Source organism: Orbicella faveolata, unplaced genomic scaffold (genome assembly GCF_042242905.1).
Source record: "Orbicella faveolata isolate gen_17 unplaced genomic scaffold, um_ofav_v1 contig_35, whole genome shotgun sequence".
Taxonomy (NCBI): domain Eukaryota; kingdom Metazoa; phylum Cnidaria; class Anthozoa; order Scleractinia; family Merulinidae; genus Orbicella; species Orbicella faveolata.
The window spans coordinates 27,054,748-27,079,144 of record NW_028301564.1 but is presented as its reverse complement, the minus strand read 5'-3'; the positions used below and the strand labels follow the sequence as shown (position 1 = coordinate 27,079,144).

Below are 24,397 nucleotides of genomic sequence, written 5' to 3'. Positions count from 1 at the left end.
GGTACCAATTCTACAACAACACTTTTAGGCTCCTGTCATATTTTCCTTGGCCCAATACCTTAAAAGGTAATGCAAAAGCTCCCGCTGTGGACCCCCGAGGCTCAACACCCTAAGAGGCATCAAAACCTCTTTTTTAACCCCTGAAAGGTACGACGAGCACCCCCCCTTTTTTTATTTATTTATTTTGGGAGTTCCCCAGGGCATATTTTTTAAGCCATCTTCTGTGAAATGACACGGTGAAATGACGAATTTCGACGTACATGCATCTAACGACTGTCTTTACATGCTGAACTGAGGAGAGCGATAAAACCGATAGGTGAAATTCTAATAAGTAGAATATGAATTAGTTTTCCAGTCGACGTTCTCGGCAAGGCGGTCTTGGTTACACATTAACTTTATTATAGCCAGCTCAGTCTTGACTGAAGAACAGGTACCCCCAATCTTTAGCAGTCAGAAAAAGAGAACTTCGTCAATTTGAAAATGTTTAATAAATTGTCCAGCAAAGTCTAGAAAAAAATGGAGTGAAACATGTACAACTCTTGTATGTGACATTTACAGTAGAATCGCATAGCTCAGAGAACTCGCACCCATATTGGTTACCCTAGGCGAGGTATTCAGCGTGGAATTGCGACTCTTGAAAGCGAGGCGCGTTGAATATTGCAACATTCACACAGACAAAAATGAAACGGGGCTATGCGATTCGTGCGATATCGGTTTTTTTCGCGTGAAATTTAACGTGGAATTCACGAGTCAGGTAATGAACTTTCCTGTAGAATATGTACTTCAAAAGCACACACTGTGATAAGAACTAGAAAATTTCAAATTTCTAACATTTCCACCGTGAAAAAAAATCTGCTTCCAGGTTTAGATCTGGTGAATTCACCAAAGAGGCATAAACCGAAAACGAACAAGAATGTGGGATAAGTAAACAATAGCCTCCATTTGGCGCGAAAAGAAGGTATATAAAATGTTTAAAACCGTAGCTTCCATTTGGAGCGAAAATATGCTCGGATATTTGTCCGCAAACATTATCTGTTCCGAGAAGCGAACAGTTTGATCTTAGAGGAACGGATAATGGCTTTATCCTTCAAATATTTATCGCAACACGCAGGATTTGAAAATTGGGGAATATCACTCGAATATTCCCCAGTTGTGGCTGGGGTATGATTCAGTCACGTAACGCGTTTAGAGCAATTGCGCGCGAGCGAAAATATTTGATGGATTATAAGCTCGGATATTTACCCGCGGACATTATCTGTTTCGAGAAGCGAACAGTTTTCCTAGAGTAAAGCTCGAGTAAAACTGTGAGCTTCGAGGAACAGAGAACTGTCCAAGAACAAATATCCGAGCACATTTCAAAAGCTAAATGGAGGCTATTGTGTTTATTATCCTTCAAATATTTTTCGAAACACGCGCAGTTTTTCAAAACTGGAGAATATTCAGTCACATGACGCGTTTAGACCAATCGGGCAGTAGCGACAATATTTGATGGATGACAAAGGTGGCTGATAAACGCGTGACGGCGGCGAAGATTGACGTAACGTATTTAGCTGTTTCATGGCGTCCTACAAAAAGCGACAATACCAACAGATATCATGGCCGGGTAGTCGCAATTTTCCACTGATTGATTAAAGCGTGAAGAAAGGAGAAGCCATTGATACACATATGTATGCTTTCCTCTTCAATTAAACTGGAGCATCATAAACTTAACGGAAAACTTCCCCCACCCCCCAGCCCCATCCCCTTCACGCGTATAACCCTTACAAATAACTGAAAGTTAATTACTGTCAAGTCGGTGCTATTCAGGCTAACCTAATTGATATCCAGGCTTGTAGGTCTAACAAGAGTGCTGTTAACCAGAGCACTATTAAGGCCTACCACAGTCTAACCGGAGTGCTAATTAGACTAGCTGTTTCCCATTACGTCATTCAGTTTTACTAACAACCTAAAGGAAACATCATGTTAAGGCTTATTATTTTTTTAAAGTTGCGCAATTCTTTACGCGCATCCGTAAATAACATTTCTGAGAATTTTCTTCTGTAATTGCAGTTTGAGTTCCATATGTTGTGGACATTTGTCAGAGAGCTAAATAAAAGCTAGAACATCAAGGGTTAGTTTATCAGCGACTAGTTTTCCGCCTTAAAGAAGATCAAAACTAAGCCTTAACGTCAAATCTATTTCTTCGGCATAAGGTGCAAGACAAGTGATGATTGTGTATAACGTCCACTACATCAAGACGTTTAATATGAAGAAGCATCTGCTCAAATTCCTTCAGCTTCATTCCCGGATGCAGAGCCCTGAGCTTTTCCAAGACGCGCTCAGCAGGGTTTGAATTAGCTTCGTATTCCTTCATCCCAGATTCCACTCGTCCAAGAATAGCTAATTCTTTATAACTTCTGTCTAGCTCTTTGCAAATATCTTCCTTCAGGCACAGTCTCTCTCTGTTTATGAGTTTAAAAAATGAGTCATCTGGTAGAGGACTACACGCTGTTGAATAAAGGAAACAGACAAAGCTATCATTAGTTCACGAAGCTACTGTAGGTAGCTACACCAGCGTCACAGTGCTCTTTTGGGTGATTTCTAAATGAGTATCATTTTCTCTACAAGAACTATTTTCTCCTCCGGGAACCAGTCACAACAAATATGGCGACGACCAGTGAACAACAAATACCATGCGCCATGGTAGCTCAGGTTGACTGAGTACGGTCCAGAGGAGGGGGTACTCTACGGAGCTCCACGCTCCGCCCCGAGATCCAATCCTTTAATTTCCCCTTTTTGTACACCATTTTGACAGAAAAGGTATCCTGTTCACATACTTTCACAACTGACCCGTATTATGAATAAATGCGTTCAAAAAGGAAATCTTAATTCTTGTCATTTTCATGTTGTGCCTAATAAATGGGGCGCGTTTGCTCGAAAAATTTTAATTAAAGGCTATTTAAAATAACGAAATGACAAACTAACTTGCCCTTTTTTTCCTACCCTTCTGTGCGCCTGAAGCCTGAGAAAGGTTCCCCTTTCGGGTGGAGCCTCCCCGTATACTCCATTATAGGGAGTACCCCTCCCTCCGTTGAGCGTTGACGGTTAGCTCCTCGCCCCTCACCCCTCATTCGTTGGGTTGGTTCGGTTCAGTATAGCGGAAAGACGGAAATCACTTCATATGCGAAGAAAATAACGTTACGTACCTGGGCAGCGATGCTCGACGTCTTCGTCACGTTTAATTGGTCGATACTTACATGGACGCCGGGTGTTAACTGAAAGAGAAACAGTTATAAGAAACTGGTAATGGAACAGAGTGGAGTCCTATTCGTTTTGAAATCATAGAAACAATTAACAACATCTTACAAACGCCAACTTCGATTTGTGTTATCACGAATATGATTACACATAGAATCGGACGACACGAAGTCCTGTTAACAATTAATCACAACTTAAACAGAATTTGAAGAAAAAAAACTGAAAGTTAAGTTTTTGGTAAAAAAAAAAGGGGTATTATTTTGTCTGCGAGATCCACAAGAGAGGGACTGCGCTATTCAAGTACAACCGTCCGATGGCAGCTCACGCAAATGACGCAAACTCTCCAATAACAAAAGCGTGACGCGGAAACCGTGCAATAAGTGCTCAAATAGCCAATCAGATTCGAGAATTTCTTTATACTTATGATGAAACACGTTGCAGGCTTCCCAATCTCTCCAATTTTCCTAGAGAGACTGCTACTCAAAACATGATCATTGCCAGCTGACTGCATAATTTGTCTCTCAAGGTCGTAAAGTAATAAAAAGGGTTTTGGATAGCATGACAGCCGGCTCTCATATGCTGTGGCACAAGCAAAGACGAAGCTGCGGGAGACGAGTCGGTGAGCGGAACTTGCACGAGAGCCTACCCACAGACTGGGTTTTGGGTAAATATAACTCACCAAGAGCTCACACCATGCATATGTAACAAGAGTAAACTGTTTAAGTGTTTACCTGCAACAGTCGCCTTCATTTTCAGATCTTCTATTCCATCCATCTTAATGTCAATCCCAACAGGGAACTCCGCGTCTTCATTGGTTAAGACTGGATGTACATCTTTCTCTTTGTCCGCAGCCTCCTTGCAACGGGCTTTCAGGGTCAATTCATGCTTGCATACACGAAGTATATCTTTGGTGGGGCTGAGGCTCTTTCTTTTCCCTGAAGGTTGACTGTTGCTTCTCTTCTGCCTTGCTGGGGAGCTGCTGTTGATATTTGTTGGTGCAATAGGTACGTCACGTTTCTCGTCGCACGCCTCGATACTTACAGGAATCTCTGAACATTCGTTACTCTGGTTAGAACTTTCCTGCTCATCGGAAAACTGGATTTGGATGCTTGGAAGATCAGGGGACTGCCCGCGGAGAGGAGTCACGCAAGACGATGACGAGGACGACATCACGCAACGATCTGGAGACCGCTGACGAGGAGTCGCACCAGGCGAAGATGAAGCTGAAGAAGTCACAAAGCAATTTTTAGGTGACACCCCATGACGAGGAGCTGGAATCTCGCAAGTTGAAGATAATGAAGCTGTCTCGCAATGATGCTCATGAGACCGTTCATCAGGAGTCACGCCTGATGAACTTGAGGATGAAGAAAGCGTGACACAATGACAATCTGGTGACAGTCCCCGTGGAGGAGTTGGAGTCACACAAGGAGAGCGCGAGGAAGACACCCCAGACGAAGTGGAATGACTTGGAGAACTCTTTCGGGTTGGCGAACGTCCGCTTTGTCTCTTGCCTTGAAAGTAATACTGCAGTTCGTTCGAAATTGTTTCGGATGAGGACGAACAGTGGGCTATTTTGTCGAGGGTTGGATCTAAAACACACAATGAAAAGAATAATCTTTTACTTAAAATTATACTTCTGAAACTAATTCCATTAAATTGTTGAATGATCTGGATGTTGTCGTTTTACACTGGATAAAGATACTAGACAAAGCGTTTGATGCGAAGCCCAAACAAATAATCCTTTTCTCTGTATTGTTTGTTGTTGTCTTATTGTTATTATTGTTGTTGTTTTTTATGTGAGTTTGTTTGTTTTTCAATTTTTTTTCAATTGTTTTTTGTATTTGAGATGCTGGAAGAAACATGATTTGTCCTCTCAGGGTTTGCATTGTTCTTATGTAATTATTACAAATAGTTAGAAATCAATCGATTTTGACCGCTCAATTTAAAGACATGCATGCCTCTAGTGTATTTGTTCTTCCTTTTCATTGGCCGAGAGCCCACCACGTGACCTGCAAATAACTGCCGAAAAATAAAGGTCTGCCCATGTGTAGTTGTAATCACGCTCTTGAGTGAAAAAAGGCAGGTCGCTTCCCTGAGCTGCCAGAGGGTTAGTGATTTAAATATGAAACAAAACTTGGTAATCGAATGATAAAACAATTATTGAACGCAGTTATTGCAAAATATCGTGATTTGTCAGGAGCCATAATCGGGGATGGAGACCGTAAGCGCGCCATTCCTAGTATTGGGGCTGTCCCTATGATATTATGGCTCCTGGGTTTGTCAGAGTCTCGCAGGTCAATTATTTGCCGAAGCCCTGCTCACCAATGCATGACAAATCACGATGTATTGTTCGAACTCGTCCAGTAATTAATTGTTAATCAATTAGGTGAGTTCGTAACCTAGTTTAAATAAGCAGATTACAAGAGTGTGAACAGGGTACTTCTGCTTTAAGGTACCTGAAGCAGATTGGGTAGTTTGAGTGCAAGCACACTGCATCTTTTCCTCTTCCATGTCCTTGGTCGAACAACTGCAATAGACTTGTTCTAAACCGAGGGAAGTAAAACGATTTATTACATCAAAAGAATAAAATAATACATACTTAACTTGGAGAATTTAATTTAAGAAACGACCACTTAGTCATATCAAGCTGTTCAAAAAACGAGTGTGCCTTTGTTAAACTCTTTTTGTAAGTTTAACAAACGGTTAACAGAGATTCGAACAGCTTATCAAGTTTGAAAAATTGTCCTTCTAACTGACCGGCCGCGTCATGATGTTCGTATTATTAAGTTTTTTAGAACTGATTAGACAGCAACCTACACACACACGATATACCTCAGCTGATTATTCTCTGTACTCTCACTACCTGTTTACTCAGCAATGTACTGGTATTGTATCAAGAAATTGGACGTTTATGTCAAAATGAACCGTGATGACAACACAACATCATGCTCACAACACACCGTGCAACTTCTCACCTGAAGTTGACGACGACTGCACAACTGTTGGTGCGGGATCGTCCCAGGGAGGAATGGGCGTGGCACAATCTGAAAATAACATTATTATTATTATTATTATTATTATTATTATTATTATTATTAATAACAATAATAATAATAAACAATAAACTGAGGGCTATCTTAACAGATCCAAAATAGATTGGTCCTGAACATGTCAAAGTACGGATTCTAGCAATCGAGCTTTTCCACAGTAATTCTGGAGAGAAGTTATTATTTGTCTTTGGCTTTGTTTACAGAAACCAATTCGCGATCTAGCCAGTTTGTTCAATAGATTCACAGATAGTCTAAATAAGTCTACAAAAATCCCCACAAATTATAGCAGTGAATCAGGGTGGATAACACATTTTTTATGGACTACTCACTTGCTGTGTTTGTTACTTTTTCTTCATAGTGATCTTCTGCTGTCATGAAATCGGAAGTAGGCTGGGATTCCAGATCAGACCACAGGACACCGTATTTCCGGCAGCAGAAACCGCTGATTTGCTTGCGTGTTCGCTTATGGAACGACACAAATAAGAAGGCAACGATGAACAGAAACCCCAGTAAACAAAACAAAACAATCCAGCCAGGTTGGGGAAAAGGCCTGTCAGGTTGTGCTATTCAAATAAAAGTCAAGGTAAATTCGTTACTCGTGATCGAAATTTTTGAGCTGATTTAGAAGTATCTACATTGAAGAAATGCTTCTCTGCAGCAATGACAGCGAGATTTTTCGCTTTTTTTGCGAGCTCGATCAAATATCTCAGTCACCTTTTGCTTATTCGATTACTTGTTGTTGCTAAACAATGGTTTAAACCCAGGCTTAATCCAGGAAAATAGTGCTCAAAAGGGCCTGCTGATAACCAATTAGATTGGAGAATTTCTTTCTCGCCATGATGAAGCACCTTACTGTTACAATTGTTCGGTAAGTGTCGTGCTGAACAATGAAATTAACCCAGTCAACCCAGACTTAAAAATTAAAGAATCTTTCAGTGGTTCCTTGATGTGAGAAACACCGCTACGTTTGAAATAGCATTTCTCCATAATAATCTCCATGCCTTTCCTGTAACGTTAGCACTGAGAATTTATTGCTTTATCAAGAGATTATTTGACTCCTCGCTAACGACTTTCTCCAGTAGATTCAATAGGTTATGAAGATCATGACCATCTTACGTTGTACTTGTATTATGGGTTCATCCTTTGGAAGTTCATTTGTTTGGGTTGATATTTGCGCCGTCGTTGTAGCATTCGCAGTAGTCACTGGAAGAGCCGCCGTTGTAATCTTCGGAGTGGTCAGCGGAGCTGTCACAGGCGCTTTAGTCAAGACAGGACGACAAACTCCGTGATATTCATACGTGCTGCAACAAGATAAGAAAGGGTCAGATCAAGAGCACGGAAGAACATAAAACAGACGAAAAATAAATTTCTTCCTAGAATCCATGGTCGATTCCTTTTTGGTCCCGACACAAGTTAAACTGAGGCAGACACATCTTCCGGACTGCAATAAAAGGGAGATGTTCAAAACCATATGGAAGACTGGTCAAATGGAGTAAAACTACAAATATCGCATCTAGAGATAGCCTGCAAACACAGAATCTAGACAGTGTTCAGTCGGTTCTTATCTTCCACCTTTGATCTTTCGGCCAAAAGCCCAAGGAAAAAAGGAAAAATAGCCAGCAGGTAGGGCCAGTGCCTTGGCCTGGCTTCCAATTTTCCGGGACTATTAGTTAACTTTTAATTACAAGAAATAAAGAGAGTACTGGCGGCCCTAGATAACCATAAGGGACTAGAGCAGAGCAACCATACTTAAGATATATTTAACAATTAGACATAGCCCTTGCGGGCTACGGATCAATAGCCCACGAGGTGAAGCCGAATGGGCTACTGACCCGTGGTCCTTGAGGGCGAAGGGTCTAATTGTTTTAATATCACCCAACTAGTCGGACAGAAAAGGCAATAATAAAGTTAGCAAATGCAAGTTGAAGAAATTTTTATTTGGGAATGAAACGAAAGAAAGCGTCACGGTCGATTGCACTAATTTCGCTACTCGAGGACTATTACTAATAGTCCTCTAGTAGCGTAGCCAATTAAAATGCAGGATTTACATTAGTCCACTCTGAGTTGGGTGATACTAATGGGCGAATCTTTGTTTACAATATTTGTCTCATTACCATAAGCGATACAGTTTCTGATGGAGCTACAAAGAGATTAATACTGAATATTGAAAGGGCACAGCACGATTTTCTGTCCCAAGGAATTTGAGCGCGATATATTGAATACTTTTTGTGCGACGAGGGTTTAAAAGCTCAAAATTTTACAAACAATGTATGAGCTCATTAGCGCTTTTGCCACACAGAAATTTTGATGCTTTTGAAAGCCAATTTCTCCTCGAATATTACACCCAAAGAGCCAAAAATTTCACCACTTACTAAGTTCCACAAGCTCTTTAAGTTTTTCTAGTAAAATCGTGTCTAGCATGATGCCTTCTATGCGCAAAGTCGTGTGTTAATGAGGAAAAATGTGAACAATGACGTCAGCAAAGATTCGCCTATAGGTAATTAGTAACCATTATTTAACTCTCTACTCCACCCTTTATATATTTTAGGTCTAAAGAATGATCATCAATGATGGGATGGGGTTATTAAATATGAGTGAAAAAAGTTTGCTTTTAGGGACGGACCATTATTTCTTGGGGGAAGAGGAGGACTAGGCAATTCTCAAAAAAAATTCCTGCACAGCAAAACGCGGCGGCAAAAAAGATCGTGCGAGGAGAGACTAGGGGGAAAAACTTAGCAAGTGTTTTCTACTATCCAGGTCCCATTTTTGAAGTTAAAAAAAATTCATCAAAAAAATCATGCACAGCCTAAATATGAGAAAAAAGTTTCATGCCCAAGAAAATTCCCCAACCCCCTAAAAAAAGAATGGTCCGTCTTTTAATCTGTCACGGATCGTACCCTTGTGGACATTCACAGACTGTGTTACTGGTCAGGGTACATTCCTTTTTCTTTATTTTCCCGTTCTTGCACAATTGGCAGTTGTCACAAGCATCGCTTGACAGCTGTGCTTTAAATGTCACACCTTCCCAGCACTGCTCGCATTGTGCAGCCGACGTCCGTTCTCCTGCGTTGTTGTACCCACAGTTGGTCGTAAACTGTTTTCCTGGACCACAAGCCGGACATTCTACACAGCCTGTTCCTTTTTCATAGTATTTGTTCATACTACACATACCGCAGCTAGCCTGTCATAAACAAACACGTGAACAGTAATCAACGACTAACCTCTCTTCGAAATACCGATATAAATTTAAGTCATGCGCGCGCAAATATTAAATTTTATACTTTTAAGGTGGCTCTTTATAGTTTTACGATCACACGCCGCGCTGAGGACGAAAGCTCAAGTAATCTGTACGCGCTCGAAAGAAAACGTCAGTGTTTTTGGATATTTTATGACGTCAACATAAGCACAAAAAGCAAAACTGACAGTGAATTTTCTCGCGTTTCCTTCGTTTGAAATTCCGTAAAATTTGGCATATTGGTAGTACTGAAATATTTCACTTTAGTCGGAGCTCTTTTTTCAGGGAAATCTATAAGACCAGGTTTTTTGAAACGGTTAAAGATATAAATTTGAAAAAATCGAAAAAACTGCCTTACAAACACTACTTTTTTTCGTGTTTAAAATTCGTATCCCGCTGGAAGCGATGTGCTGTAAAAAATTTTGGAAGATTTCACCGAAGGAAATTCAAGATAATCACAAATAAAGCCATAAAAACAGTAATAAAACACATTTGTTGGGGCATATATAATTCAAGACTAAAGCCCACAATTTTAACGGAGATGATAGCTAAACACTATTTAATCATTGGTTATTACATGTAATAAGTTTGAGAGGACTGGGTGTGAAAGCGAATGCAAAAACAGCATTCAAAACATTAACACGAAACGTTAAGTTCTAAAATCAAGGTTTTTATAACATGCGTTGTTTTGTTATGTTTCTGACCGCAGTTTGTTTTATATTTTTATTCAAAACGTAACACTTGCGCGCGCAACGGCATAAATGATTACCCTATATATGGAGCCACCTTAAAAGTAGAGTGACGCGTGCAGTTGTAAACGGCGTATTTACCCCGATGAAGTTTCAATAAACCATTTTTTTACCACATTTTCTACTAATCTCGCAATTTGACTGGCTAATTTGCCGTTGTCGATAAGAGTCCATGTGTCACGCTCTTGGTCACGCTCTCAAAAAAGAAACATTACGTTGATATTGTGGTAAAAAACAAATCGAATGTGGTTTAGCGTTGTCTGTACTCTTATCGACAACAACATGCGTCATCACAGCGGTCAAAATTTGTTTTGGACTCGTATTTACTCGAGGAGAGGAGAGGGAGCGAGAACTAGTTCCTCTGACATGCGCAATACTTGTTACTTGTTCACTCGCCTTGTGCTCGACTGCACGTTACTAGTTTTGTATCTCTGCCATTCCCGACAGAGTTAAGAATGCTGTAGGCAGTTGAAATATTGTGTTCATTTGTGCTAGTAGATAAAATTAAGGGATGTATAGGTCATAAAAATTCAAATAAGTCGATCACCAGAGACTAAAAAGAAGCAGATTATTAGCTAGCTAACTAGAACGAAAGGAACCTGGGGCTAAATTTTCTCAAAGAAGTGAAGAGTAGTTTTCATAAGAGGACGTTTGGTGGTTGCAAGTGATACTGCAGCCGTTAGTGCCAAATGTCAGAACTTGCGCAGCATGAACCTTTAAAATTATTAAAACTCGACAGAGATCGGCTAAAACCCTAAAAAGTGCTGGAACAGACATCAAAATGATCGGGAATTGAGTGATCTCAAGAAACAATAAAAATATTAATTCAAAAGATATAGTTACAATTTCTCTAGATAACAATCAAATATATATATAGTCCCTACGACGTTTAGTGACCACGTCAGCCAGAAACAGGGTAAGCGAAAAACGAGGTTTTACTGAAATATGAAATTCCTGAGTGCTTATTGTGCAACAAGTCCGCCCTTCATCAATAAAAATTTCAGTTTCAGTCGAAGTCAGCTAGAGGTCGTTGAAGAAAAGAGCGTGACACCGCTACTACAAAACATCAAAACCTTGAGAGCAGGTTCCGTTTTAGGCCTGACATGATCTAGGTCAGTGATAAATTATCATTTTCTACAAGTGAACAAATTAAATGAAAGATCATTTTCTGTTGGAAATAATTAAGGCCATAAAGCCATAGTGAAATTGATCACCAAGGAGAACATGTCTGATGGTGGAGCCAGGTTCTCCCAACTGGTAAATTGTTGGCGCGCGAACGAATGACTTGAACATGAAATTTCTGTCTGATAAAGGAAATCCTGTAATTAACTTTATTGAACGTGGAAACACTTCGGTTTCGGTGCATCTTACAGGACACACCAGCTAATTCTCAGTCAAATCACGAAAATAAAACACTAAAAAGTTATATTGTTGCAACTTATTTCTCTAACTAAGAATGAATCAGTATAAGCCCTGAGAACCTCAGCGAACATGTCAGCCAGAAACAGAGTGAGTGAAAAACAAAGTTTTCTGAAATATGAAATTCCTGAGTGCCTATTGTGTAATCTGCCCTTAATCAGTGAAAATTTCAGTTTCAGTCGAGATCGGCTGGAGGTCGTTGAGGAGTGCAGCCACTGAAATATGAATTGTCAGAAAAAGCCGCGCGCATGAAAATAAATAAATAGTCACACCGAACAAATATTCCGATTCGTCGGCTAAAAAAAGACATCATCTTAATGATAAATTGTTCACGTCATTTAAAATATCGGCGTTACGTATTTAAGTTAAAGTCCTGGAGAATATTGCAATTGGTCGCCCCCCAAATGAAACTGTTGGTAGAACCAGATTCTCCTAACTACATGTGGTATGGTATAATATGCAAATAGTGTTGTTGCACGTGGTAGAATGGCTAATAACACAATAATTCCGACAGTACTTGGTTTGAAAAAGAAACTAAATTAAACGATAGTCCAAAAATCCGACAAACATGACTCCTAAAAACAGATTTAGCAAAAATTAGCATCTTTCTGAGACAAGAATGGCAATTGTTTTATTACAACCTAACCTAGGTTTGACTGAAAATTCAAACTTGTCTTGATTGAATATTACTAGCCCGGTGCTTTTTTGGTTCTACTATATTGACCTCAGTGACACAACAAAGACAGCTTTTAGCTAGTGAACCTAATATTACGAGAAAAAGACTGTTACGCGTGAAATACAATGTTTCCCTTTAAAAACTGTGTCAACAGCCACTTTGCAGTTCTTTAAAAACTTTTTTCGCAGACTTTGCTAAATATAAACCAACTGAACTATGTACCCTGCGCATTAAGAAATATCCATCGTAGTTAAACTTAAAATGCTACAAGTTCCATATCAACAATATTACGAAAATCTTGCAAACTAAAAATTATTTTACCTGTTACCCGCTTCCCCTAAAAATATAAAATGTACTTACATCAGGGATGAACAGCGAGACAATGAGGACAATAAAGATGCTAATTTTCTCCATTTTCTGGTTATTGTACCCGCGGTATTTTGCAATTCACTATGTGAAAGAACAGGTGAAACTGAGCTCAGCTTATTGCGCGAGGCCGAGTTCTTCTGTCAAGAGAGAGATTGAACGAAATGAGATTAAAATAACAGTCACTGCTGAACTATTCTCTTCCTTTCGGGTGTTAACTTTCGAAAGTTAAACTAAAAGAGGAAGTCATGTGAGTTTAACGTAATAACACTAAATTTAGTTCCTTGACCAGTATTCAGTTAATGTCCGTGTAATACAATGAACGCAGACAGAAACGCGTGGGTTTTTCATCAACTTAACTCTTATAGCAGTCATAATTATGAATAGCTTCTCAAACGCGTCGCAGAGGCGTTTCAGGTCAGATTAAACACGTCTCTTTTAGCGAATGACATCCGGTGATTTGTTGACTTCCTTGAACGCATATTACGGGAAGCAGCCTTGTCTAAGGAGCGAATAACAGTATTTATATAAAAGTTTAGAGATCGCTGTCGCTTTTTGAGTCGTCGCTGAGTGTGTGTTTTTCTTTCAGTATTGAAAACCGCAAAAAATCGACGAGATAGGCTGAGCGGACGTTTTACAGGTTGCTTCAAATTCTCTGTTAGAGGTCAACCGTGACTTGCCTCTTTCAGGAAAACATTTGCGTAAGCGACTAAGCGGGAATCCAAAATAGATCATCGTACGTAAAGAAGATATTAATAAATCAGTTCTGAGTGTTCATCAATAGATAAAATTTGTTTCCTCTTACTTCAAGAAACCGAAGTTCTGACAGAAATCGACGAGTATCTACGAAACGTTTCCGAAAAACTTAAAACTGGACAGCTCGATCTTTCTCGGGACACCATTCAAGGCAGTAATTTATACCATCAGTTCAGCGACCGACTAAACAACGGCAGAAAAGGAAAAAGCTACTTTTAGCTATTTCCTAGTTGGGTATTCTGCTCCTCCCAGCTAATTGTCAAACATTCCTTTTACGTTCACAATGTGTTCGCTGCTTTACTTTGAAAAGTAAATCCTGCTACTAATTTTCTAATTATAGTTTTTCTCAGAAATCTGCCTGGGCTAGCACTACACATCACCTTTCGAACAACCAATCGCCAGTGAGGTAAGGATCGGTTCACCTGAATCACTAGTTCCCCCTGGATCCCTCGCAAAACGGTCGGTGTAAAACATCAACTGACCGATAGCGGATGGGGTATAAACCGCGAACTGAACTGAACGGAGCAGAACCATCGCCGCCCACACAGTACTGGTGACTGAATCGGAGCACTTTGCTGAGGTTTCTTAAGTTACAAAAATGACCTGATAAGGGTCCATTACTCTGCATTATCGTCATTTTCAGTTTCGAAAGGAATCCTTCTGCTTATGTTGTTCGCTTTTACTTATGTTGGGGTAAACACGCGACAATTTCATCCGAACACCCATGGGAATTAAATTCTGTATTTAACGCAGGACCGATTTTCTCTATTTTGCTTTTTTATGTCTCGTTTCGTCTGCACATCGTTGTGTCAGCTGATTTTAATTAAAATATCGTGCTACATAAATATTGTTGTTTATGCGCTTTTATTGAGGAATATCTACCATACCGTCACTCATAGTTATGGAAAAACCAACGACGACGTCAGCGACGCAATTATTTTGTTTGAGAGGCAAAAAAAATGTTACCCATGTTAAGACCATTTTCTCTACGCAAAATGTAAGCAACAAATTTAATTGCGTCCGAATATTTGAATGTTTGGTTCCAATATTTTCCTACGCGTGTGTTTGAACTCCAGATATTAAGATAATAAGTTAACTGAATCGCCATAGCCGAATTTGTTACTTTGAGGGTTCACTGACAAACTCATAAACTGAAATACATATGGTTAATTGTAGCATATTTTAGTTCCAAACTTTCATTTTATTTGACTATGAACAAAACTATTGCTCTAGAACAGATAGAAAATATATCACTCGTTTGACGTGTTTTATGATATAAAATTAAGAATGATTTCAGTATTTACCGTACCTGTGTGAGACCGACAAGATCGTGTGAATTTAAAATGCAACTCTGAAACGAAACTATTGAGACCGAAGACAAAGATTTGTTTGTTACTTATTTGAGCATGACAGTATAGGTAAGTTCTTGTTCAACCCATGTCCCCCTCTTCACCTGTGTTTTTTTTCCATTAACAGCGAACAACAGTAAGGCGCACGAAGATGGGGAAAGACGGGGTAATAACCTTTGGCGCCCACCTTGGCACTAGTCAAGCATTTTTAATTTCAATAAATTAGTAAGTTCACCTCCAGTAGTTCTGTTCCAGAGTGTAGCGGCTTCATTTAATGTGAACATCTTCTAAATAAAAGAGTATGACTGTACCAAACATTTCTTATATAGTCATATAAGCCAAACTCAGTTGAACAACAGCGCAAGGCAAGTTGGACTATAATAAACACAGCTGTATAACAATGACAGTATATTACGACTATACTAAAACTTCACACGGTTATTGAACGTTGCCATTAAAATTAGCGTACGTACGCATAGTGAATAACTGAAAGAAATCACCAGAAAAACCCACCGAGAAGGGTTACAAAAACCAATCGACAACTGTGATCTTTACCGTTTCAATATTGAAATAATCAGGTGGCCTGATCTGACCATTTTCAATTCTTTGGATGAACATCGAAGAAGCTGAAAATGCAGTCCTTTATACTTGAGAACAAAATCTTACATTCTATTATCGATAATTGCTACTTTATCTTTGACTAAAAGTTTACATCACTTTGGCCTTTTAGGTGTAGATATAGAAACTGTTCAGTTTTACTTTTTTTTTTGGTTTTCCGCTGTTAGACTTTTTCAAAGTCCATTTTTTGTTTACTGCGTTGGTTACTCGGGTTTAGCGACTTCGTTACTTTCTCAACTCGGCCTGAGAGGTTTTGTAGTGGCAAGTCTATTTTGCTGGGTATTCCTAGAATAATGAAGTAACTTGAACCTCTTTGATGGCATCGTGTTTGTCTCTGTCGCCTGCTCCAGGGGATTCCCCAAATCACGCGATCGCCAAGGGAAAATTGTATCAGTTCAATTTCCTTATGCTGCTGTTGATATTGCCCCGAAACAGTCTTCTATAAACTTCCGATGAAACGTCCCTGTTAGTTTCAAGTGAATGTCATTTCCCTTTTCTCTGGAAACACGTAGCGGAATAATACAAGTCCCTTTAAAATCATCCCACATCCGTCCTTTGGGCGCCGTTTTGCAAACTCGATGGCAAGCTAAAATGTTGCTGCATTTCCTCCCTCTGTTTGTTTCATTTCTACGCGTTCACACGTGTATAGCAGGGGCAAATGCAAATTTCAGAAATGTTCACACACGCGTGCTTTACACGAGTGATCAGAGCTTGCGCTTGCGCGCGGAGATGTCCTCTCTCGAGAAAGTGAAATAGACGAATCAGCTAGGATGCCATGTGATCCACTCCTGGGCTGTTGTTGGGGTAACATAAAAATAAATCCGCTAGTTCTCTGACTGACGTCATAGGTGCGAATCGTCTTTGTGCGTCTTGTTTACACTCAAATTAGAAAGATGAAGGCTTGGGATGGAAAAACGGGATGATCTGACAGACACACAATCCAGTGCAGTGTCTGTCTGGTCGTCCAGCATGATCGCGTCGATTTGACTCATTATTGTGCTGGCGTGACGAATCATTGGCTTGCTCGCTTTTCTTGTTTTCAATCTGCAAGACGTAAAGCCAACAACAGCGTTTCTGAATCGTGACCGTGAGGCCCGTCCACACTGTACTACGCCAAAGGAATCTCAAAACGCCGCTTTATTTCTACGGTTAGGCCTACCGTTAGTCTCCTCCGCAGCCGTTATTAGGGTCGTCACGCAACGCTTCTCCCCCACTAGTGGGGGAGAAGCGTTGCGTGACGACCCTAATAACGGCTGCGAAGGAGACTAGCCTACCGTCCACACTAATCCGTCACGAAAACGAGGCTTTTCGTAAACGATGACATCACGACAATACTGTGATTTCCCTGTCCGAGTTTTACTCAGCCACAAATATAAAATGACCGGTACTTATTGCGCTTTCAAATTCCTCCGGCGTAGTGTGGACTGGGCCTGAGAAATGCGTGCACTTTTGGAAAACCAGTGTCGCTACGAGATTGGTGTGAAACGTTGAACGCATAGCAAAGCTTTGGAAATTTGTAATTGCACTCAGTCCCGTACTCTCACTACCGTCTAATGGTGCCCCCTCTGAGAGGGTCTCAATGGGGCAGTGGCTTTTACGGCTAACGGTTAATTTTTGAGCATTTTTATGCCTAACGGTTAAATTTTTGGCCCTTTTACTGCTAAAGGTTAATTTTCTCCTGTTACGGTTAACTGAAATTTCAATGATTAGTTACCATTGTCTTACAATATAATATAATAATTAACTGGAAATATAATTAAAATTGCCATTGGTGTGGAGCATGGCAAAATCATGAAAGAGAATACTATACGGAACATTCTCGGTTGACAAAAACTTAAAATTTATCTGTCTTCTGAGAAAGTATAAGAAACGTCGAAGTGTCGTCGGCTTTGAGGCCATAATAATTGGCCGGAGGCTCGCCATTATCTCCCGTCCGATAATTATCCAATAGATTGTGAGATAAAGTAGATTCATTTCGGGATTTTGTGAAATAATTAACCTTGCCTACCTGCAGACCAACAGTACCCCCGCCAGAAGTAAAAGTGTTACGGTTCCTACCACGGAACCAATGATAACTTTTGACTGAGCTGGCGTCGAGGAAACTTCCTTTGTCTTTGGGCCAGAATTTTCAGCTGTTGAAATAACTGAAATGAGAAATGGAGGAGGTAACTGAATTAAATTCAGTGCTTAAAACTCGCAATTCCATTCAATATATGAGCGCGCTTTCGATATGAGATGACAGATAGCCAACAAAGCGAGTAGCGCCGAGCTGGCTATTGTTTTATTGAAAACGCCCCCAAAATACAGAAAACTGAAATAAAATTTTAAAAAACGCAAAAATATTACGCGTACTTTTACCATATCTATAAAGCATGGTATAATCGCTCACATACCATGATGGCTAAGCCAATTGCATTATCCAAGGATCCAGTTTTCAATTATTTAAGACATCCTACATCTCACATCACACGCTTGTTGCTCTTACTTCGTTACCACGCGGAATTCCCTAATTTGTTCTTTGAAATGCAAGATAAATCAGTATAGCCGAACTCGTCTTTAACACGCTGGGCTTTAGTCCAATACCTTTCAGTGAACAAAGGAGACGTTGAGGGATTGATATAGCAGGGCTTGGAATCGCGAGGTGGAGTGTTTTATTAGCACAGGTTTGCTCTCTGCGCCTAAGTATTTGTACACCAGCTGAGTAAATGGATAGGAAAGCCCAGGAGCTCGACTAAAGGCGCAACTTCACGCGCACGAAACATACCTGAGCAGTTGTATCCATCGCCTGAGAAGCCAGTTTGGCAATGACAGACGAAAGAGTCGCTTAATTCTGTACAAAGAGCGTTCTTGTGGCATAAGAGACAGCTGTTAACAGGTTTACACTCGAGGCCATCTCCATGGAAACCCTTGAGGCATGCACACTTGAATGACCCTAGAGTGTTCCCACATGTAGCATTTTCGTCACACGGATTAACATCTAATGCGCATTCATTGATATCAGAACACTCCCAGCCATCTCCTGTGTAGCCTGGTAAACAAATACAGCTGTGCGAACCATTCGAGTTTACGCAGGAAGACTTGATATGGCACTTATCTACCCCGAGGTCACATTCGTTGATGTCGACGCAATCACTTCCATTTAATGTAAAACCTGATTTACAGGTACAGACAAAGGAACCGAATGTGTTTTTGCAAACCGCTTGGCCGTGACAAATTCCAGTTTCTTGGTGACATCCATCGAGTTCTGTACAGCTTGATCCATTTCCGGTTAAACCTAAATTCGGGCCTATCAGGCACTCGTCAACATCTTCACAGCTGGAGCCATTTCCGGTAAAACCTGTTCTACAAGTGCAGTTAAAAGATCCCGGAACGTTCAAGCAACTTGCATTTGAGTGACACCTGTCAAGCTGTAAAGAGCATTCATCGATGTCTGTGCAGTTGTATCCGTTACCATAGTAACCATGTTTACAGCTGCAGTTGTAAGAGCCAGCGGTGTTATGGCAGAGGGCATGCGTATGGCAGTCGTGTGAGCCCTGTGCGCACTCATCTTCATCCTGACAAACACTGTTATTAACAACAAAACCCGCTGAACAGTTACATCCGTATGACCCAGGCGTGTTGAAGCAATTCGCAGAAGTGTTGCATTTGTGGACGTTCAAGGCACACTCGTCTATATCACTGCAGTCATGCCCGTCACCGCTGAAACCTGCCTTGCAGACGCAAGTATATGGGCTTGACGTGTTGACGCAAGAGGCATTTGAGTGACAAATATTGCATTCATCTGCATCTAAACGGACGCGATAAAAGATAGAAATGGAAATTGTAACCTTTAGCTCTTATTAACCGAGCAGGAGGTCCGTATGGGAGAATCTTGACCGAGGTCCTGACCCGACCGAGGTCAATACTCGCCCACACAGACCGACTAAGCTCGGTTGATAAGATGTTTATTATATGGCAAACAAGACAAATTTGAATCGTTTAATGTAACTGGTTTGTACTAGCTGACATTTTGCTTGCGAATGGCGATAAACTGGACTTAAATTTGCCAAAGTTTTCTCGTCCTTTTTACTTGTTTTTTTTTTTTTTTTTTTTTTTTTTTTTTTTTTTCATCAGGCTCTTTTGGCACTCCCACTAATAATTTTAGAAAAAATAGTCAATAATTTTGTCTTTTAGTTTGCAACTCTTTCACCCCAAATTGTAACCGGTCTAGATGCCGCTCTAGATGGGAAAATCTAGACCACGGTCATGCAGCATCGATTTCAGCCAATCAAATTCGTGAATTCGGTAGTTCCCAGTCCTTGTGAGACAGCCATATAATAATTAACCTTGTTAGTGCAATCTGCACAGTATATAGGTCAACTGATAGGTCCTTTTAGCACAACCTGAAATCCGGCTATTCCACGAGATTTGAGTTCTGTGAAAAGACGCCAACTGGCAGATAGAATTTTGATAGAGACTTGTAGCGAGACAATTTAAGCAGAAATAAAAAACAAACCGCGGTAATAAACATGACGAAATAACGCATTCTGAAAAAACTCTGTCTAAACACTAAGGGCCTGCTTACAAGAAGAGAGGGTTACCCTAGCAAGCGGGTTACCCTAGCACTCACACATTTCCTATTTTTTCTCTTCGTCGTGTTTGCAAGGCAGCTAGCGTTACCCTGGCAGGCGGGTTAACCTGTTTCCTTGTAAACACTCCTACATCTTCAGAAGTGACGGTTAATAAACTCTACATAAATAATATCATGATGGCATTTGTGTTGTTGGGAAATAAGTATTGCTGTACCCTCTTTTCTTCTTCTTCTTTTTAAGGTAGATCTCTTACAAACCTTTAACGACCCGCTCAGCTAACAAACCTCCTCCTACCCCTGGAATCAATAGACCCACAGGTAGCCTCATTCGAATCTGTTTATTCAAAGTGCGAGCAACACTGAATTAAACTATGAAAAAGAAAACGTTTCGGTGATTAAGAAGGATGGTAAATTCTGGGGTTTTCTTCAAGCTCGGAGGTGAAATGAGGAAGACGTATGATGTTCAAAACAACAAAATTAACTTGTTAACTTCGTGGTCCATGTTACAAATGGCTACACACACAATCAGACGTATCGCAAAGGACTCTGGGTACGAGGGCTGTTCGTTATACTTGTTAACTTCGTGGTCTATGTTACAAATGGCTACACACACAATCAGACGTATCGCAAAGGACTCTGGGTACGAGGTCTGTTAGTTACACATACCTGCCCTGATGTTTGATAACACGCTACACGTAAGTAATATATTCCAAATAACAAAAAGTGACCATCTAAGACAGCGCATAACTTCAACACAACAAAACTAGGTTGTTGATAAGTGACAATGTCGTTGGGACATGCTTGGAATATCCTGCAGAAATAAACGAAACAAATAACAGCTGATAGGGTGTGAGTTGAGAATAATCTAATGGGGAGTTCAAGTAACCCTGAGGACAACGTCGATTAAAAGATGAATTTATATCTTACCTACGAATCTCGCGGTACCCTGAAGTCATTTACTTTGTTTATTACTGTCAAAACTATCACAAACTAATCCTGGAACACAGCCATAAATTTGAAATAAAAATTCAAAAAATTACCCGCCGTGGTTCACGTTCTCCAGACAACGCAGAATTTGGTCATTTCGCGTTGTTGTTTTGCAGGGGACGGCAAAGAAATGTACCAAGAATTATAACGCACTTGCACAGCCATTGTTCTGCTCATTAAACCTTTGTTTGCTGACGTTCCCGTTGCCGTTGTCGTCGTGGTTTTCTTAAACTCCCTAATATTAATTGATTTAAAGACGCTGTAACAAAGTAATTGGCCATTTTACAGTTGTCTGCTTAGGGCCTCTTCAAATGAGCCCGGTAACCGGGCTGGCTCGGTTACCGGGACGAATTTTATTGTCTGTTCATATGGGAAATTTCAGCCCGGTCGACCGGGATGAAATTCAAAAAACTGGTGCGACATAAAGTTGAATCGTTCACGGCTATCGTAGCTTTGTTGACTCTTGTAATTTTACTAATAAAGCCAATTCGCATACTTCTGAAGTGAAACGCATACAAGGCAAAAATAATGCCATTTTGGCCGCTGTGTTGCGAAAGCGAAGTTATTTTGTCAAAAAAGTTTCGTCCCGGTCACCCGGGGTAGAAAATTTTCATCCCGGTCGGTGAGATCTCGGTCGCAAAAACCGAGTTCTCGGTAACCGGGCCAGCTCGGCTTCTCATATGAACACATCGAAATTTGTGCGAACAAAAGAGTGGCCAGGCGAGATCTCGGAAACCGAGCCAGCCCGGCTGACCGGGTTCATATGAAGAGGCCCTTGGTGACCTAGCAAGGCAGGAGATGATCTGCGCACACAACTGTAAAATAGGCTTTTTACAAAACTGCAGAAATTCTCGCGCGTTCGATGTCTAATTTTCATTGTAAATATAAGCGGACATAATATGATTTCTGCCTTTTCGTTATTGTAAAAAAAAAAAAAACAAAAACAAAAAAAACAAAACAAAACAAAACAAAACAAAACAAACAAATCGACGTCAGTTTTTCACGCGTGATGAATTTCGTCATGACATAGTGAACGTAGTCTGCGGATTCAAACCCACAGCTACTTTAACAATGTGACAACGAAATTTCTGATCAATAACAGGACGGACGGATGAAAAACTGACGTCAATTCGTTAAATTGAACAATGAGTCATGAAAGGCTTCAATGCTACAATTCTGTACTTGTAAAAGATTTAAAACCCACTATGTCGAACTAGTAGGTACGTACTTGATCGAAAAATTGTAGAGTGTAGTTGTTCACTTGAAAGTAGTAATAAAGGTAATTTACAATTATCGTGAATATTGATTTCGGTTTTGAAAAATTTTTAGTTTTTACAAATTATACGCTGTGAAACTTGAACAGTTTAATTGATCAGATATTTTAGACCTTGATTGATTATCATACGGAAGTGCCATGGGAGCTGCAATATCATGTTACGACAACCAGTGAAAGTAAGGTTCTCTAAAGTTGCTCTACGTCGAAAGAAGTTTTGAATATTATAGAGCATTTTCCTTTTTTCTCTCGAGTCACTCCACGAAGGCTATTCGCGCTTCCCACACTCCGAGCATCTTCCTGATCGACAATCTGAAGTCACAACTTATGGACTTAAGACTGTTTAAAACAAAACATGCCTACAGCTATCAACAACTTTAAAGTAGAAATAGATGACAGTTCAAGCGATCTGTCAGTCAATTTTCTCCTGCGCATCCTGTTAATGATAACATCGTATGGGGTCATGAGCCCTGGCATTAGATTTTAAAATTTCTCTTCCACACTTCTCCCTTCCCACCTCCACTGTTAATGTGATCACATTACACCTCTGTCCACAGTTTTCCCATGAATTTGCATGCATGATCAGCGTGTTTACAGCAACGAATGTAAGGTTCCTCGTCACGTTTTACCGAGATGTAATCGTCCGTGGATGGATTCTGCATGACCTGTGATCAGGCGTTCTTATTTTATGAAATAAAGAACGCTTGATGCAACTATTGGATGACTAACCTGTCGAGAGTCCAGACAAGACTTTCAAGTCCTAGCATCAAATCCACTTTTTAAAAGGGGTTTGCGCGAATAAAATTGCGTTACTATCGAGATAATCTTCTGGTCAATTCTAATATTCACCCTTACAAGTTCTGACATCGATGACTCGTCTAAAGATTGTATATAGGTAGTCACTTCTGTCACACAACGCTTCGCTCTCGCGGGAGAGTTGGGTGACAGAGAGAGGAACAGAACTGGACTAATTATTAAACGTGCGTACTAATGTATGTAATAAGAACGCCTGATCGTTAAGAATGCCTGATAGTAGATTAGTGTGTTAGAAGAATCCTGGTGCACGCTTTCATGACAAATTCTTTTGCCATTTTCCTTCCACCCCTTCTTCAACCCCGCAGCTCTTCTCCTTCCCCTACTAGAAAAATTCTCGATCTGCACGACATTCTTCTCAATCACCTTATCTCCGTTCCCCCAGGAAATCACACGATCGCAAGTAAAGGGCATCAAAGTTTGTAAAGCGGTTTACTTTGAGGTACGTACCGGGAGTACGTGCAGAAATACCTCGAGATCGTCTAAACTGATCTAAGGTCAAAATTATCATCGTGTGTGCTTTGGTCGTCCTCTTTTCCTTTTTTTTTTTTTCGGAGTCTTAAGATTTTCGGCAGAGGCGTCTGCGACACACACAAACATACAGTACTTCATTTGTGGTTATCAAAGAAACTGTTACATGCCGCTCTCAGCACTCTACGCGCTATCGTTCTGAAATTTCATTGCGTGTGATCTTACTGTCTACGGTGGAAATATAAAGTGTGAGTGAATTATCTTTGCATAACGACTGATAGTTTGATCAGACGCGGCTTGCCTGGCGAGGGAACCTAAGAAGCTCTAGGAGTGAGACCGTAAGATGACGCAAATTGACATGACTGAGCAGAACAAAACAAAAGCGTCTCTATACAGTCAATGTTATTAGAACAAATGCAAACCCTGCGAGATCCAATTCGGCAAGGATATCAAAACTTACCCAACACTGGTCAGTAGATATCTCTTCGCTCGTCCATTTCAAAGCAGCACAATACAGAGGGTTATCTGCTTTGCGCTTTGGCGTACGTGATGTTAATTTTAGATCCATTCGATCCTAAATTTGAAAGGTGATACTGACAAGGTAAACTTTTGAACCCTGTTATTTCGTAATAGTTCTCATTACGAGCTCATCACAAGTCATTTTGCGAAATTTAGATAACAGTTACTGCGATAAGAAGAACACAAAGACGTCGCCGTGAACCTATCACGGGAACAGCAGAAATAATCAGAAACTGAATATTAACAGAAATAGTAGGGGCGGATCCAGGATTTTTCTTAGGACGGGGTGCGCCACTAAGGAATGGCGTT

The 24,397-nt window shown here is 40.4% G+C and overlaps 2 protein-coding genes across 3 annotated transcripts; both read right to left on the bottom strand.

Moving 5' to 3' along the window:
* Positions 1-469: 469 nt before the first annotated feature.
* LOC110043535 (uncharacterized) lies at positions 470-14,563 on the bottom strand. Its single transcript, XM_089273146.1, has 9 exons — positions 12,727-14,563; positions 9,185-9,468; positions 7,404-7,588; positions 6,617-6,850; positions 6,213-6,281; positions 5,694-5,780; positions 3,969-4,826; positions 3,186-3,254; positions 470-2,487 (listed from the first exon to the last, which is right to left on the bottom strand). Exons 1-9 carry the CDS (start codon positions 12,778-12,780, stop codon positions 2,156-2,158), a joined length of 2,172 nt encoding a protein of 723 aa, XP_089129272.1. The 5' UTR covers positions 12,781-14,563; the 3' UTR covers positions 470-2,155.
* Positions 14,564-15,081: 518 nt separating this feature from the next.
* On the bottom strand, positions 15,082-24,380 carry LOC110043479 (uncharacterized). Of its 2 annotated transcripts, none has more exons than XM_020748929.2 (5): positions 24,030-24,380; positions 20,692-20,836; positions 18,220-19,242; positions 17,464-17,587; positions 15,082-16,499 (listed from the first exon to the last, which is right to left on the bottom strand). In XM_020748929.2, the coding sequence occupies exons 2-5, from the start codon at positions 20,768-20,770 to the stop codon at positions 16,298-16,300; spliced, it is 1,428 nt and encodes a 475-aa protein (XP_020604588.1). In that variant the 5' UTR covers positions 20,771-20,836; positions 24,030-24,380; the 3' UTR covers positions 15,082-16,297. The 2 variants fall into 2 exon arrangements, with proteins under 2 accessions (XP_020604588.1, XP_020604587.1); XM_020748928.2 differs by having other exon boundaries at positions 17,464-17,599; positions 24,030-24,370.
* Between the last annotated feature and the right edge of the window lie 17 nt (positions 24,381-24,397).

Bases quoted from the DNA above. Each gene is read 5' to 3' on its own strand.
- LOC110043535 (XM_089273146.1), bottom strand. From the start codon at position 12,780: ATGGAGAAAATTAGCATCTTTATTGTCCTCATTGTCTCGCTGTTCATC. The intron at 9,469-12,726 runs GTAAGTACATTT...TGTTTATGACAG, and splicing joins TCTCGCTGTTCATCCCTGAT to GCTAGCTGCGGTATGTGTAG. The intron at 3,255-3,968 runs GTAAACACTTAA...TTTCTCTTTCAG, and splicing joins AATGAAGGCGACTGTTGCAG to TTAACACCCGGCGTCCATGT.
- LOC110043479 (XM_020748928.2), bottom strand. From the start codon at position 20,770: ATGCGCTGTCTTAGATGGTCACTTTTTGTTATTTGGAATATATTACTT. The intron at 19,243-20,691 runs GTATGTGTAACT...GCGTCCGTTTAG, and splicing joins GTTATCAAACATCAGGGCAG to ATGCAGATGAATGCAATATT. The intron at 17,600-18,219 runs GTATGTTTCGTG...TTCTCATTTCAG, and splicing joins CGATGGATACAACTGCTCAG to TTATTTCAACAGCTGAAAAT.